At 39.1% G+C, this 17,530-nt stretch overlaps 1 protein-coding gene across 1 annotated transcript in view; it reads left to right on the top strand.

Annotated features, from left to right (window-relative positions):
- The window catches only part of LOC122802008, a 259,654-nt gene that overhangs the window by 152,330 nt on the left and 89,794 nt on the right, over positions 1 to 17,530 (top strand). Inside the window, exon 3 of the mRNA XM_044071755.1 lies at positions 7,958 to 8,038. Coding sequence (XP_043927690.1) covers positions 7,958 to 8,038 — 81 coding nt within the window. The remainder of the gene's footprint in view (positions 1 to 7,957; positions 8,039 to 17,530) is intronic.

Genomic DNA, 17,530 nt, shown 5'->3' with positions numbered 1-17,530 from the left:
GCACCAGAATATATACTTTTCTATTTTCCGTATAAATAGCCAAGCCATGTAAATTACAATGCATGCTTTACTCTAGGAGCACTTAAACAGGTCACATTCAATGACAGTGATTGGAACAGTTGTGCATTCACAGTTTGCATCTTTATTGTGACTGGTGCTGTTAACTCCTTGTCTAAGTACAAAGCCTTTATATACCTGCTTGTTGATCAGTGTGCAGGTATAATATCAAACAACAATGCACTCATCAGGTCCTGCATTGTATAACAAAACAGATGGCAGTGAGTCTCTACTCTTTGGAAAATGTTGTGGGAGAGGGGAGGAGACTGATGGATAACTGAATTCAAAAACAGAAGTCTGCAAAGGGCAGAGGTGCAATTAGGATTTAGCAACTGTGTGTGTGCCAATGAAGTCTCAAAGGGCCAGGAGAGCAAATACCCTCAGGGCTAGTATTAAGACAAGCTAACAATAAAAACAAGTGGTATTGTGGTATGTTGCTCTGACTGTAGTGCACAGGATCTAGGGTTCAAGACTTGGCAGTGAAATGCATGGCGATAGCACAGCATTTTAGGGAGTGGGAGGTTGGTGTAATGGTTAAGGTGTTTACCTTACAGACATAAGATGCAGTGTTTGATTCTCACATGGGGTAATTGGCTAGGCTTAAAAAGGCCTACAAGGCCAGTTAGCCTAGTACTAATCTATGAACCTATTAAGTGTGAATATAGGTAGGTATGTGTATGACTATTCCCAGAATCAGAAAATATAAGGGAGGAGAAGGGTCAGAGATGGGCCACACATAAGGACCGAGCCATGCCAAACTAAAAAATTAAAAAATAAGTAATATGCATTTATATATATATATATATATATATATATATATATATATATATATATATATATTTAGACACCTACACACATACATCTATATATAAATTGGTGAAGGTATATATGATTGTGTTAAGAAAATAGATGTGTTTAACCTGTGCTTACTACACAATTATTACTTAAAAACATTTGCCTATTTCTATTAATAAAGTGAGGGGCTTCCTCAGATCTCATTAAGTTAGAATGTACTAGCATGGTATTTCAAGCTATTGATCAGACATATCAAAATATGAACAATTCAACTTGACATTAAATTAATCCTCAGATATAAAATATTCAAATATAAATAAAATAGCTACAATGGAAGTACAGGTAATAACCAAAACAATAATTTAAACTTCAAATAAAAAAATAAAATTAACAAGTAAGCATCTTTCACAAAAGAAAAAAATGGAAATTAAATTCAAGCATATACATAGCTATAACATAACAAACTTATGTTTATTGCATGTATATGCTATGTATTATGCTATAAGTTACTATGTTCCACTTTCTTTAAGTCAATTATGCTCTTAATGGAGCATGTCTGGATGAGACCGGGCCATACCTCCCAAACATACCGAATTGCTCGGCTTTTACCGAATTTTGGGGTCCAAATGAAGGGGTGCAATGATTCCCGAGTGACACCCCTTCATTTCCGATTTTTTTCTTTTTTTCTTTTTTTTTTAATTTTTTTGATTTTTGCACTGTTGGAGCTGACATCATCATGTGTGCGATGACGTCAGCTCCATCAGGGCTACCAGCCAGTCGAAATTGAGCTCAAGGAGCACACATCATGCGAACATCATTTCCAGCCTGGCTGCAAATGCGAGCAGTTATAATGTATTATGGCTGCAAATGTGAGCAGAACTCTTATGATTGCTCTAATGGATTATTTATGTTTGGAACAGCACTCGGGGGAACAAGGAAGCAAGACTGAGAACTCATGATGGATTATCGGCAGCACTCTATTGGCACTCGGGAACAAGGAATCAAGACATGTTAGTAAGGAAATGAACTGTGTGTGTGTGTGTGTGTGTGTGTGTGTGTGTGTGTGTGTGTGTGTGTGTGTGTGTGTGTGTGTGTGTGTGTGAGACAGTCTGTGACTGTGTGCATGAGTAGTAGACTCAATGGAAGCTCCCCATTCAACAGCTTAAAATATAAAGTAATAACTGTTTGATAGACCCTCTCCAATATGTACTGCTGCTGAGAGATGCAAAAGAAAGCTGTTAATTCAGTAACACACATGGATCTGTATGTAGCTGTGATACATTTTTTGAGGATGACTAAAATGTCACAGGATATACCACATCACAGAAGCTGATTATGTTACTCTATGCAGTTCTGCAGCTATATAAGACTGCTTCTACCCCACTGTTAAAAAAGCATATTTGTGTGAGTGAGTGACTGACAGAAGCACTCCAAATCAGAAGAACTATTTATTCTCTTCCTCTTGCAATACGTTTCCATCTTGCAATACGTTTTCATCCTCCTATTGGTTATACCTCGTGATAATTTTTATTTCCTTGTTTGTTTTGCAGAGGGAGGGTCCAGTTTATAAGGAGAATAAGAGCTCTGGTTTATTTTCTGTAAGAGTATATACCCTTGGTGCTAAAGACTTATTACATAGCAGGGATGCAGCTTTTATTAGACAACAAACTCCACCCTGATGCTCCTTATTTAGTCCACAGATACAGTGACTGCAGGTACACTTTTTTCATGAAGATGAAACTAAACTTGACTGTTCACTTACATAGTCAATAGTTCAGGCTGCCTCACATATGAAACTGCTAGGTATTTTCCTTCCACTTTATGTGAGTGCTATAGTTCCAGAGCTACTACACAAATTATTAAGAAAGTTTACACACATTTAACAGGAAGTGGGAGATTCCACATGCCTGAGGAACAGTTTTACAGACCAGATACCAGGCTGGTGATTTATCCTTTGTAAAGATTGTAAAACTAATATTAAAAGTGCATGACTATCACACCAAACTGTACTGAACAGAGAAATACAGCAAACTGTATTGTGAGCTTTGTCCAGATCTTTTGTGCTAAGATTTGGGAGCTATGGTGAGAAGTGAGAACATAATTTGTATTCCCCCATTATTGGCTTTGTTTATCCAGGTTTTTTGTGCTAAGAGGTTGAGAGCTATGATGAGTGATAAGTGAGTACTGAATTTGTATTCATCCATTATTGGCTTTATTTGTCCAGGTTTTTTGTGCTAAGAGGTTGAGAGCTATGATGAGTGATAAGTGAGTACTGAATTTGTATTCTCCCATTACTGGCTTTGTTTGTCCAGGTTTTTTTGTGCTAAGAGGTTGAGAGCTATGGTGAGAAGTGAGAACTGAATTCAATAAATGATAGCCATTAGGTTTCAGTCTTCCTATTTTTCAGGAAACTGCTGATTTGGCATAGTGGTATGTTGCTCTGACTGTAGTGCATAGGTTCCTGGGTTCAAGAATTGCCAATGAAATGCATGGTAGTAACAAAGCATTTTATTTTAGGAACTTTCCACATTTATACAAGCAATGTTTAAAATGTGTCCCTGTTTTTTTTTACTTTTTGCCCCCCCCCCCAAAAAAAATGAAATTGAAAATAAGTGTGAGAAGCTGTGCAAGATGCCTATGGCTTACACTACTGTTATTCCATTTATAGTGTGTGTGTGTGTGGAAGTAGACTTTTATGATGGAAATGTTCTGAATTGGGCAGTTTTGTCATTATTGGTTCATGCATTTTCTTTCATTGCCTACTGGAAAAATGTTCAAACAATAAATTTAAAATGTGTTCTGTCTAACAAGTGTGTTGTATTATACAAGGAATATAACTTAATAAAGTCAGGAAGGTGTATCAAAGAAAAGAACGCATGCATGTTTCTTGTTTTGTGTGCAAGGGGCCAGTGATCTGAAAATAGCCCAAATGTAATCTTTATCCACCACTGGCCAGATGCATTTTCTTTGGATGTGGTATGGGTTTCAATGCTGTTTCAATGAATGTGAGTTTCAAGGACAGAGATGTTTTAGTGCCAAGTCTATTTTCATTGCATTGTTGTTCTGTAAAATGTAAAAATAAAATCCAAACAATCATTGTAGAAGTAAAGCAGTATGCACACATTCGTGTTTATGGTAAACAGGGCGAAGTAGCCAAGTAACGGGACATTGGAATGGCTGCAGGGGGACTGTTCTTCAGTTTGTGTTTGAAAGTTAGTATCCCACAATTCCATTGGAGTGTGTGGGGTTATGTAATTATGCATGCAAATTAGATGTTAATCAGTGTACAGATTTGTACCTATTTTTCATGGGCCTTGTCCAGATTTTTGATGTTTCCAGGTTGAGAGGTATGGTCCGGGCTTCCAATCAGCTTTAAGTCAAATCTGCCATTTGAGTTTTTTTTCTCAAGCTTTGCATTCATTATATCTGTGTTTTACAAGATGGTTAGTAAATGTATTATTGAGTCATCAAATAAACATATTTTACTCAACTAAAATGAATTATATGAGGAATTACATTTGTTTTATTAACTCTGTGTGAATATTTATGAATTTCATGTATATCTGTGACTTGGTGTGACTTGTTCTTCCAGTGGATTATAGAAGGGAAAGTTATGGTTGAACTTTCAGTCTTTTGAAGACATGTAAAAATTCTCTCTTCCTCTCCTTAAAGACTCGCTTGCCAAAAAAAAAAACAGTGTAAATCCAAGAAAACAGTCGAGTCCAAATAAGTTGTGCTAACTTTTGTGCTAACTTTTATTCCATAAAAACAGGTAAAATGGTAATAAAACTGTGAGCGCTTTCGGGATAACCCTTCATCAGACAGTGAAACAGCATTCTTGAAGTCTATTTAAATACATTTAAAAACACAACCACCAATGATCTCACTGCCCTCCGTTTCTTAAGGGCTGGTCTTAAAGGTATACATGTATTCAACTCTGGTGGATGATTTGCTGCTAGCTCTATAATCCAGTGTAGTTCATTACACTCAGTGGCATTCACTATGCTCCCCTTTTACCCATATGAGTAAACTGTATAACCATAAATTTAAAGGTGTGTGTTGGGCTCTGAGAAGTATGTACATACAGAGCATTACGTTCATTTTTCTGTCTAATAGTGTACAAGTGATGTTGTATTCTAATTTTCAGTTTACAGTTGGTTTTCCCTATATAGTAATTGGGGCATGATTGACACATTGCTAAATATACCACATTTTCTGTGTGGCAGTATGCATATAGTTTAAATATATATTTGTTTTTATTTATGGGGTTGTTGTGTCTTTCGGCTTTTCCCAGTTAGGGGTCGCCACAGCGGAACTCCGGGCCGCTAATGATTGGCAATAGATTTTTACGTGCCGAGTTGCCAGCCCTGATGCACAACCTTCAACGAAGGTACGCCCATTCACGCATGTCTCCACACAGAAGAGGCTCTAACTGAGCATTGAACAGGACAACGTCTTACTGTGAGGTGACAACGCTACCGCAGCACCACCAGTTTTTATGTATGGGGTGAGCAAAGCTATTTTTATCACTAATCATGAAGCAAGTCTTACAGTGCCTGCAAGGAAAAGTAGCTGTTCTATCTGATGTCAACCTAATTTTATTTGTCATTCCTGAATCTTTACACAACATGTCTTTCAAATTACTGTTGCATCTAAAACCAAAGCTTGGTTCTTTATCAACTATATTTTTGAGTCTAGCCTCACTTAATAGGACTATCCAGTTTTGTTTAGTTATTTCACAAACCCCATTGATATTGTTGCTATATTGTAGCATAAGCCTATGTTTATTACATTTTTGTATCATTGTGTTGTTTTCATGGCTTTGTGTCTCATTGGATTTGAACCATGGTCTAGCCTTTCCCTTTCTATCTCTCTTCACTAGTTCTAACCCCTCTTGCATCAAGTTGTTTGTATAACCCCTTTGTACCATATGGTTCTGTAAACTCTCCAGTTCTTTTTCAAAGTTAGCTTCTGCTGTGCATAATCTCGATGTACGTAAACCCTGTCCCACTACTATGTTCTTAAAAGTACATCTAGGGTGCATACTTGAAAATTCCAAATAGTGATTGCTCCAACAATTTTTCTTGTATGGAGAGGTTGACATACCAGTCCCTACATCTTTGGTTATTCTTACATCCAAAAAAATCTATAGATTTGAAATTGCTTTTTACTGTAAACTGTACAAAATTAGTGGTGTTTCGAAATGCTTAACAAACCTTTTCAGTTCATCCTGACTATGTTGCCATAAAATATAAACATCATCCACAAATCGAACATAATGCAGTAGATATTCACTCCACCATTGATCATTAATACATACATTCATTTCTTCCCAATACGCCAACACTAGGTTGGTTTATGAGTTTGCACAGGGTGTACCCATAGCCACACCCTGTTATTGCCTATAGTATGTTCCATTACACATAAATACATTATTTTCAAGTATGAATTATAGAACGTCCAGAATTAACTGGAATTAGGCCATAGTTATTACTAATAACAGTAAAGAGGTTCTTAACATCAAAGGTAACCATTAATACATTGGTCATTGTTTTGTTTTTTACAACCTCCGATAACATACTCAAAAAGTGTCTTGTGTCTTTTAATATTCGTGGGTAACACTGCATCACTATTTTCAGTTTAGTTTCCACCCATATGGATAAATGTTCTGTTATCCACCCCCTACCTGAGACTATCAGTCTCATGGGTGGTGGTACAACATTTTTGTGGATTTTTGGAAGCGCTTTAAATATTGGTGTCACAGGATGCTCTATATGAAAAATAAACTCTTTACTGTTATTAGTAATAACTATGCCCTAAATGTGATTAGGGAACATACTAAAAGTAAAGAAAATGTTTGATGGGAGAACAAACCAGTTAATTCTGGAAGTTCTACATCATTTTGAGTATGAGCACGTGTGTGTGTGTGTGTGTGTGTGTGTGTGTGTGTGTGTGTGTGTGTGTGTGTGTGTGTGTGTGAGTGCATGCATGCGTGCGTGCATATATGTGTCTGTGTGTGTGTGTGTCTGTGTGTGTGCATGCGTGCATGTGTGTGTGTGTGTGTGCACATTGACATGTGTGTGTGTGTGTGTGTGTGTGTGTGTGTGTGTGTGTGTGTGTGTGTGTGTGTGTGTGTGTGTGTGTGTGTGTGTGTGTGTGTGTGTGTGCGTGTGTGTGTGTGTGTGTGTGTGTGTGTGTGTGTGTCTGTGTCTGTGTGTGTGTGTGTCTGTGTGTGTGTGTAGACATGTGTGCTTGTGTACCTGTGCTGGAGTGGTAGTAATAACCACTGACTGCTTGAATTATTAAAGTATGAATATGGTTAAATACTATTGTAATGTGTATGTATAATGTCAATAATGTAAAATGAGGTCAAGTACATGATATTTGTATTGTACACATGTTGCACATGTTATTAGTTTACTATACATGTATTATCAAAAATCATTATCAATGGTCTGAAAAAATGAACAGTTTTAACAGAAGAATTGGTCTCTTGCTATATATTACTTCAACATGAAAAAAGTACATCACAAACCCACTTGCTTTTGTGTATGTTATTTTTTTCTCTAGTATGTTTATGGTCAAATTTATGGTGCCACACATCTTTGTTAATTTGTCATAATAGGGGACTTTGTGGTGGGTGGTTCTTTTGGTGTTAGCAGCTGAAAATAGTTCAAGTTGTAGTATAACTCTATACATCTTCGTTAGCTGAAATAAGGTATTTAATGAACCTACTGCTAGTAAAATTCAGTCCTTATCGACTGGGGCAGTAGAAGGAAAAGGCTCCTTCAAACAGCACAAATGCTATGCAACAGAAGAATACAGTGGGCCATCTGGGTTAACCTGTCTTATTTCAAAGCTGATAATTCTTTGCACATGATTACTAATAGCTCACTCTCATACTGTTTGCAATTTATCAATGCAGACTCATTAGACTAATCTCTGAATATCTAGCATTAGCCTGTCAATTTTATTTACAATCACTATCTCAAATGTTTGTCATCATTTTACATGCATGCCCTTTCTGAATTTTGATTAGCTGTACTTCTTCAGTAACTGACATACTACATAGCAAATTTCTATAATAATCTCAACTCAACTACAGATTTTTCCAGAAGTGTTACTGAATCGGCTGCTGTCTACTTGGTTTCTTCAGTTAAATCATCTTCCAACACTACTCAAACAGGTACGTCTCTCTCTCTCTCAGCAGTGTTTTGATGCTCGTATTGCATGATGTGATTTCATATGACTATACTAATTATTTACCTGTGATTATAAATGAGTAACTCTATTAATCACTGACATTGTTTATACATCTGATCGATGAAAGGACTGCATGTGTTTGTACTGCAGTATTATAAAACTGCATTTATGCAATGAAGTGATGCACAACCTGCAATGGGTTAGTTGTGCACCTTTAAAGCACTGTATATGTTACTGAGAATAATGTTCATGTTGTCCAATAAAGCCCTAAACACAGGCATCTAATTTTGTGTAAAAGCAACAATACCAACAAACAACAATTTCCAAGAATGAATACTGTATTAAAAAATGTCCCATATTGATGAGAGAAGTCAGTGGTTCATTATTCCACTTGATAAAAAAAATAAATAACTTAAAGATGGGAGAAATGATTCTCCATGCAGGTGGATTCATACTCTGCATTCTAAGCTAAATGACAACACACATCCATTAATTTGATTTATGTAGTACTAAAGAATAATTCTTTTTTATATTTCTGCAAATTATAATAGGCAAAGCACCGGTGTTGCAATGGTAGCAGTATGAGCCCCTGCTTTTGCTAATTTATTTCAGGCAAGTTGGGAAGAAATATGTTTGTATAAGACAGACATTTTTTAGAATGTAATGTTTTACGGTCACAACATTGATGACTTGTTTATATGGGCAGGAGTTGAAAGCTGTTTTATATCATGGATAGACACATTAGAAAATAAGTTTGATTTCTTGGACTTTACCTTGAAAATGCATAAATAAAATTCTTCTTAGATGTGTAGTCGGACACAAAAGGAGCCACAGTACTGTATAACAGGCCTTACAGCAGATTTATATACTGCAAAAAAATCTTAGTGTTATGGCTTGACAAGCAGTGTCTCATATTGATTATTTGGCCAAACATGTTTTCCTTTATATTACTGAGGTCAGGGCTTGCACCCACCTGGATTTCAGACTTCTGCATTGTCTGCAAGTTCAGGGTGTGCGACTAACCTTCTATATTAAAAAAAAAGAGAGAAAGAGAGTTGTGCTGTTCACAATCAATTTACAAAAATAAATAAATAAATAAATAAAAATAAATAAATAAAAAAAGAACAGAAAGAGACTTCCCTGTCTGCAGCCGAGCAGCTTAATTTCTGCATTCATGGCTAAGCAGCTGCTTGCCCTGAGTTTTTACAAAAAGAAGAAGGAACAACTTCTGCGTTTGGGGCTGAGATTAAACGGCTGCTCATTTGCCCTGTGTTTTCTATCTGGCAGTTTAAACTTGGAGCGAAATTTAAGCATCTGTTCTGTTCCCTGCAGGTAAGACAGTTAAAGTTGTGTATTTATGTTGGTTGCTGTATGCTTCACCTCTCTCTCTTTTGCCAGCTATTAATAATGGAAATAAAGCGGTACTGCTGAGCTGATCCTGATGATCTTGTGAGGTGTTTCTTTTTTTTTTTTTAAATCAAGGCTTGAATAAGAAGTAGTGCACTTGAGAGCATAGCTGTCAGCTGTCCAGATTTTCATAAGAATGTACTGATTGTTGCCTCATATTTTTGGTCTGTTTCTCATAAAATTGTGTTTTTCTGGCAAAACCCTAGCAAATCTTTGAGGACTGAAATCAGAAAATAATGGCAGACATTTGAGCTTTAGAATTCATATAATTCAGCAAATTTGTACTAATGCAAAACTTGTCATTCTATTAATTTTCTAAGCTTATAAGAGCAATATTTAAAATGTGTCTCTAGTTTTGGACTTTTGTCCCCCCATTATGACAGGCTTTGTCCAGATTTCTTGTGCTAAGAGTGCGTGTGCGTGTGCCAGGTAGGTAAGGGCCCTAAAGTAGCTGATAAGGAACTGGCTGGTGGCAGTAAAAATTACCTTATAGTCTGGGTAGAAGGTGGCATAGCTAGTAAACCTGTGACAACCTTTCCCAGGTGTGTGTGTGTGTGTGTGTGTGTGTGTGTGTGTGTGTGTGTGTGTGTGTGTGTGTGTGTGTGTGTGTAAATCAATCCTCAAAGAGTGTGTGTCAGCTACTTGGGCAGGAACATGAAGCACTGGTTACACATGGAGGGTGCTGGAGGTCTTGGCTTGGTCACTCACCTGAGATCTCAACTTTATAGATGTGCAGTAGGGAGTCTTACCAGGGACCTGGAGGAAGAGAGAGAAAACAGCCCTGGACTGACTGTGGTCTCTGTGTACTCATAAGGGAAATTGCATTTGATGCAGAGAGCTGCATCTGGAAATACTGTGTCTGTACCTGTTACCCTCTCAGTGAATATCCCCCACTGTTGCCAGTGGTAAGGATTGAGGCTCCTTGATTATTGGTCCAGTGGTGGGCCATCACATTTGGCTGGCAGTGGTGGGACCACCACATCACATACTGGGATTCGGGTCTATATTGAATATTCTAACATTCAAAATTTCGAGTGTCATATGGTCAACACCATATGATTGGATTTTTGAATGTTTGAACATTGTAATGGAGCTCTCCATACAGTGCAGAATGGGAAGATTTCCCTTTTCTGTATGTAGTGCGATCTCGGAGTTGGTATATTTAAAGATTGGGGGTGTGTGAGGAGCACAGCCCCCATGTGGAGGTTGCAGGGGGTCTTGTCCCCTGCTTAAAACTTTCAGGTAGGTGTTTTGTGTAGTTTATTTTATTTTTATTAGATATTCAAACTTTTGAAAGTTCAATCATATGATGTCGACCATATGACAGTCAAACTTTCAAAAGTTCGATTATCCAATATATGGGATTCAGTGGTGTGGATATTGAACTCCTGTAGCCTGTAAACAGGGTTCACTAAAGAAGGTGTTTGTACTCTCAAGCAGCCACACAGTAGACATTCAGAGATTCATATCACAATTGTTTTATTTATTTTTTTGTTAGCTTGGCTAGTTAGGGAGAGCAGGCAAGGATGTCAGCAGAGGATTATAGCAAGCTGACAAGGAACCAGTTGGCTGAGATGTGCCAGTCCAAAGGACTGGGGCATGCCAACTTGACTAAAGGAGAAATGATTGCAGCCTTAACCACAGCTGCATCACAGACCAGCAACCAGGAGAACAACCAGTCTGGGTTAGGGGATGTACAACTCTCAGAAAATGGACAGTTCAACTTTGCTTCAGAGGACTTAAAAATCCATCTGGAGTTAAAGACACTTGAACTGGAGGCCAAATGTTTGGAAATAGAATCAGCAGAGAATATGTGACAGTTGAACCTGAAGAAAATGAGAAACTGCGACATTTAAAGGCCAAAGAAAATGAAAGACTGAGACATTTGGAGGCTAAAGAAAATGAGAGGAAGAGGCAACATGAAAAGGAGATGCTGACTCTTTGCCAGGGTCATGGAGATAATGGGTAGAGAATAACTGAACACCAGAAGCAATAAAGGTCACTGAAGTTCTTCCACAATTTACAGAAGGTGATAATTTTGATAGATTATTCATATGTTTGAAAGAATTTATAAACAGTATAATGTTGACCAAGGGCTCTGGGTTTGGTTCCTGACCCCCTTACTCCCTGGGAAAGCTATAACTGCTGTTTCTAAATTGTCTGATACTGATTGCTTAAATTATAATACAGTTAAAAGTTGTTTATTGGAATGCTTCAAGTGAACACCTAAAGCTTATAGAAAATTGTGAGCATAGACGCAAAGCAGATGAAAGTGTGTGTGATTATGTTGCTCAGCTAAGCACTTATTTTCATAGGTGGGTGAGTGGCTGTCAGGTCACCACTTTTGAAGGGCTGGCAGACATTTTGGTGAGGGAACAAACCCTTAGCACTTTGCCTGAAGACATCAGAATCTGGTTGGCAGTGTGAAGGCTGCCAGCCTAGCCAGATAGAATTGCGCAGATAATTCTATCATTTGTAAATATGAATGGAAACTACAGGCTTGTTGCCTTAAATTTAAAGAAATACTGTTACATGTGGAACTCAAAATAAATGCGACAACAGTGCTCTCTACTGACCCAGTAAAGCCTGTGGTGACCATTTGAAGTGGACAGTGGTGCCGAAAAGTCTAGACAAAGGTTTCCTGCCTATTGTTTTAAGGCTAAAGTTAATGACCAGAATTTACATATGGAATGTCCTTTATTGCTCTAAGTGTAAAAGAATGTAAATGCAGTTTCTATCAGCCTGGGAACACCAGGAAAGTGTGAAATGATGTAATGTTTTAGCAGAACTGCAGTTTCAATTTAAACAGTGAGAACCAGAGATTATTATGCATTTTTGTCTGAACATCCAACTCACAGCACTGCCTGCTCTCTTTATGTAAGTAGTATGTTAGAACTGTGTTTTCTCCTAGACGTAGCTAGGAATTAGAAAAGGTTAAACTAAGTGTTTTGCTGTTATGTCAGAACTGCACTACTGATTTATTTTAAGTATTTCTGTGTGATCTCTGAACTCTTGACTAGCACTGACTGAGTAGTAGAAAGTATTGTCTTGTGGTTTTAATTATTTATTATTAAATATTGTAAAACCTTTTAACTGTGGCTGGTTTTGTGTAGAGATAAGTTAAGCTCTAAGAGTACATTGCATGTATATAAGGAACCTATACCAGGTCACTCTAATAAAGCTTGAGACTGTTTAGCCACATCTACCAATTGGATAATAATATTGCACAGTAATAATTGGACACCCTTTTAAAGGCCTTTGAGTAGCTGATTATTAGTGGGTGGTGGCAGCTGGTACTACTGTATAGTCTGGGTTAAAGGGGCACAGCTGGATAACCTGTGCCAGCCTTCCCCAGAAGTGTCTGTGTGGTTGTGTAAACTCTTATCTCAAAGTGTGTGTGTGTGTCTGTGTCAGCTACTTGGGCAGGGACACAAAGCACTGACTGGACAAAGATGTTGCTGGCGATTTTAGCTTGCCCACTAGGCTGAGATCTAGACCCTATAGCTGTGCCAGTAGGGAGTCTTATTGGGGACATGGGGAGGAAGGGAGCAACCAGTCCCAGACTGACTGTGATCTCTGTGTGCTCTTAAGGGAAATTGCACTTTACTGTGTGTATTTGTTATCCTTTCCTCATATATGAGATGCCCTCTCTGGTGTTAGTGGTCAGGACTGAGGCTTCTTGATTGCTGGGTCAGGGAACAGGCATCACATATTAATTGGTGGCAGTAGTGGGATATCCACATCACATATTAATTAGTTGTCAAATACTAATTGGGTTGTAGTGGTGTGGGTAGAGTGAATCCTGTAGCTTGTGTACAGTGAGCTTTGAAGGTGCTTTGTACTCTAAAAACAGCCACGCAGTGAATACTCAGAGTTCAGATCACAATTGTTTTTTTTTTCTTTTATCTTAGTTAGTCTGGGTGAGCAGGCAGCATGTCAGCAGAGGAGTATGGAAAGCTGACATGGAGCCAGCTGGCTGAGATGTGACAGGCTAGGGGACTGATGCATGGAAACCTAACTAAGGCAGACCTGATTGCATCCTTGGTTACAACTGCATCAGAACCCCGCAACCAGGAGGATGATCAAACTGGCAGTGGAGATGTAATTCCCTCGGAGAATGGACAGCTCTACCTTTCTGCAGTGGGCTTAAAAATCCAGCTGGAGCTAAAGAGACTTGAGTTGGAGGCCAGACATGTGGAATTAGAAGCAGCTGAGAGACTTAGGAGTCTACAGGCTAAGAACGGGAAACTGTTATGTCTGCAAGCTGAGGAACAAGAGAGGCAGAGGCAGCATGAGAAGGAGATGCTGACTCTTCACCAGAGTCATGGAGGTAATGGGGAAGGGAGTAACTGGACCCGAGAAGCACAAAAGGTCAGTATATTTCTTCCGTAGTTTAAATGAGGGGGATAATTTTGATAGCTTCATTCATATGTTTGAGAGGGTATGTAGACAGTATGAAGTTGACCGAGGGCTCTGGGTACGGTTCCTGACCCCCTTACTCCATGATAAAGCTGTAACTATTGTATCTAAAATGTCTGATGCTGCATGTTTTGATTATTCTGCTGTTAAGAAATGTCTTTTAGAACTGTTTAAGCTAACACCTGAAAGATATAGGAAAAAGTTTAGTGAGCATAGACACAAGGCGGATGATGTTGCTGAACTGAGCACTTATTTCCATAGTTGGGTGAGTGGATGTCAGGTCACCACTTCTGAAGGGCTGGTAGACCTTTTGGTGAGGGAACAGGCCCTTAGCACTTTGCCCGAGGACATGAGGATCTGGTTAACTGATAGATAATGTGCTACTTCAGATGAGTTGGGGAAGAAGGGAGACCTATACCTGGCAAGCAGGGCAGCCCTGCATAGGAAGGGGACCCCCAGTACTGCTCATGGGTCTAAAGGAACACATGGTGGGCAGCACAGACTACCACAACAGAATCTGCCAGTAGCAGAGGAAGCCACTAGTCCAGGTACACATCCAGGAGCTAGGGTTAAATGTTTTGAATGCAACCAGTGGGGCCATGTGTCATACAGATGTCCACGGAGGTAAGGTGGGGAACCAAAGTTGAGGGAACCAGTAAATGGGAAAGACAAAATGAAAATAGTAGGTTGTCTTGAGGCAACAGGGGTACTAAACTAACATCCTGCAGATGTCCTGATAGGGAAAGATTTGGATGAGGCAGTACCATGTGCTTATGCAGTTACATGCAGTCAGGCTAGGAGATAAGCATGTGGGTCTGGTAGCCTGGGGGAGACACAGACAGACTGCATACTTGCATCCAGGACTGGTGAGGTAGTTACTTCAGGGAGGGAGCTACTCTGTAGTAGTGAAACTGAAGGTGAGCCATAGCTGCTTGTGGGTACTGATGATCCCTTGGACAGAGTGACTGCAAAGGTAGAGGGGAGTAGTAGTACCCAGGCTGACAGTGAGGCACCACTGTCAGAGGATGCCAGGCATCCTGTAGAAGGGGAGCTGGTAAGAGTTACAAGGAGAGAGTTGAGACAGGCTCAGCTCTCAGACTCTACATTGCAAGGCCTGAGGCAGGTAGCTAGGGTGGCACCTGATTCTCAAGGAAAGGGGGAATCTGTATAATGGGACAAAGGGTTACTATACAGAGAGTGGACCCCTTAGGGAGGGCTAGAAGGTGAGAGAGTACAGCAGTTGGTATGCCAGGAGCCTATCACCTGGCACTTCTAGCCATAGCCCATAACATTCCCTTTGCAGGTCATATGGGCATAAAGTGTACAAAGAGATGTATTATGCAGAACTTTTATTGACCTGGGATTTCCAGAGATATAATAGGGTACTGCAGGACCTGTGAGCAGTACCAAAACGTAGGCATAGTAGGAGACAAGGGGAAAGATCCTTTGATGCTTTTGGCTGTGATTGAGGATCCATTTCAGAAAGTAGCTATGGATATTGTGGGGCCTTTGAGTACCCCAAGTTCCACAGGGAAAAAGTATATCCTAGTGGTAATAGATTATGCTACCAGATACCCTGCGGCGGTGGCCCTGTCCTACATTGAGGCAGAAAAGGTGGCAAATGCTTTGTTAGAGATTTTCAGCAGGGTAGGTTTCCCAAAGAAATACTGACTGACAGAGGTGCCAATTTCATGTTAGACCTGCTGGCTTGTCTGCAGGAGCACTGTGGGGTGAAGCATCTAAAGACCACCCCATACCACCCCCAGACTAATGGCCATGTGGAGAGATGAAATTTTACACTAAAGACCCTGCTACCAGCATTTGCAGAACAGTTTTAAGAGGGAGTGGGACAAATATTTGCCCCATCTGTTGTTTGCTTACAGAAATGTACCCCAGGAATCCACAGGTTTCTCATCCTTTGAATTGCTGTATGGGCATAGGGTGGGGGACCTCTAGATTTTATTCACAATGAGTGGGAGAGTGAGTGTGAATCCCACAAGGATTCTGTTATGGCATATGTCCTAAAGCTCAGGACAAAGCTCAGGGAACTCATGGACTTGGTCCAGGAGAACCTGGCAGAAACCCAACAGGAGAAAAAGGTCTGGTATGACAGGAATGCTCGAGCTAGACAATATGTTGTAGGACAGCAGGTAATGGTTCTCATTCCTGTCAGACACAACAAGCTGCAGGCAGCTTGGGAAGATCCCTTCAAATTGGTAATGAAGGTCAGTGATGTTAACTATATGGTAAAACTGCTAGGCAGGAGGCAGGGGCAAGAATTGTATCATGTTAACACCATGAAATCTTACCATGATAGGGAGGCCCTGGTGCTAAGAATTTGCAGTAAAAACCAACAGAAGTGTCAGGGGGATCTATAGCTACAGCAAATCATCCAGCAAAATCCCAAGTTACTATGGTAGAGCCTAGGGTTGCAGGCATATGATATGGCAGTGCAGCACTGTACTGGGATCAGCAATGCCAAGGCAGCTGGAATCTCAAGATATGGAATGGGGCAATGTATTTCCAGACAGGCTCATCCGTCTGAAGCAGTGTTTTTCAAGGTTCTTTTCAAAAACTAGCTTAAGTCTTCAAAGTGGGGAAGAAGTGTGATGAAAGGAGATACTGCCAGCACGGCTAGCTGGAATTTTGTAAATAATTATATATCATTGGTGAATATCAAAATGATTTATACAAGATGCTAGTGTTGCAAATGTATTAGAACTGTATGTTATGTGTATATCAAACTGCTTGTATAGACATGTATGTTGAAAAGGTATTTGCAAAGTACTGTGTTTGAAATGTAACCACAGTGTGCCCTTCTGGAAGGGAACAGAAATGTACATGCACTGTTGTAATGGTTTAAATAGATATATTTTAACAGTGAAAAAAGGAATACAGGAGGTTAACATCAGTCCAGCAAATTTTAGAAAAATATCTAAAATTAAATTACTTTATAGGCCACACAATAAACAGACTATCTCTCAAGTTTACAATGCAGTTAGAGACACAGAGTCTGTACTAGGAAGCTTTCTGTATTGTCCTTGTAGTGAACGAATTGCTACTTTTGAAGCATGAAGGAATGCAATTGCTTTATGACTTCCAGCATCTGCCAAAGATCTGAGTAAAAGCCCTTGTCTGTATATTTTTAGAGGTAGATGCTAAATGCTGCCAGCTTCTAGCAATGCGGGGTATGGCCTAGGAACTAGAAGTCAGATGACTAGAAGTTATGTCATTCTGTAAGCTATCCTAGCAGTACTATTTTAGATATTAATTTGACAAATCTGTTAGTGAGACAGAGCATTCTGTATTTGGTCCTGGACTTGACAAAAACCATTTACGACATTTCCTTTGCTCTAAGGAAGTAAGTTTCAACGGAATAGTATAATTGTCTTAGATACAGTCAAGGATATAGTAAAGCTTAGTTTAGATGTTTTTCTTTATTTGTGTGAACCTGTACTGCAATGTTATTTTAAATATTTCCTGTGGTTTTGAACTCTGATGTCACTGTGAATATATATTTAGTATTGTCTTGTATTTTATTTATTATTAAATAAAATATTTTTAAACAAAAATCTATATTTCATCAGCAAGAAGCTTATTATTTGTCTCAGTCTCAGAAGACGGTCCACTACAAATCTGTGCAACTAAA

Source organism: Protopterus annectens, chromosome 5.part0, assembly GCF_019279795.1.
Source record: "Protopterus annectens isolate FY-2018-M chromosome 5.part0, PAN1.0, whole genome shotgun sequence".
Classification (NCBI taxonomy): Eukaryota; Metazoa; Chordata; order Ceratodontiformes; family Protopteridae; genus Protopterus; species Protopterus annectens.
Note: the sequence above shows the minus strand (reverse complement) of the source record. Positions and strands in the feature narration are given on the sequence as shown.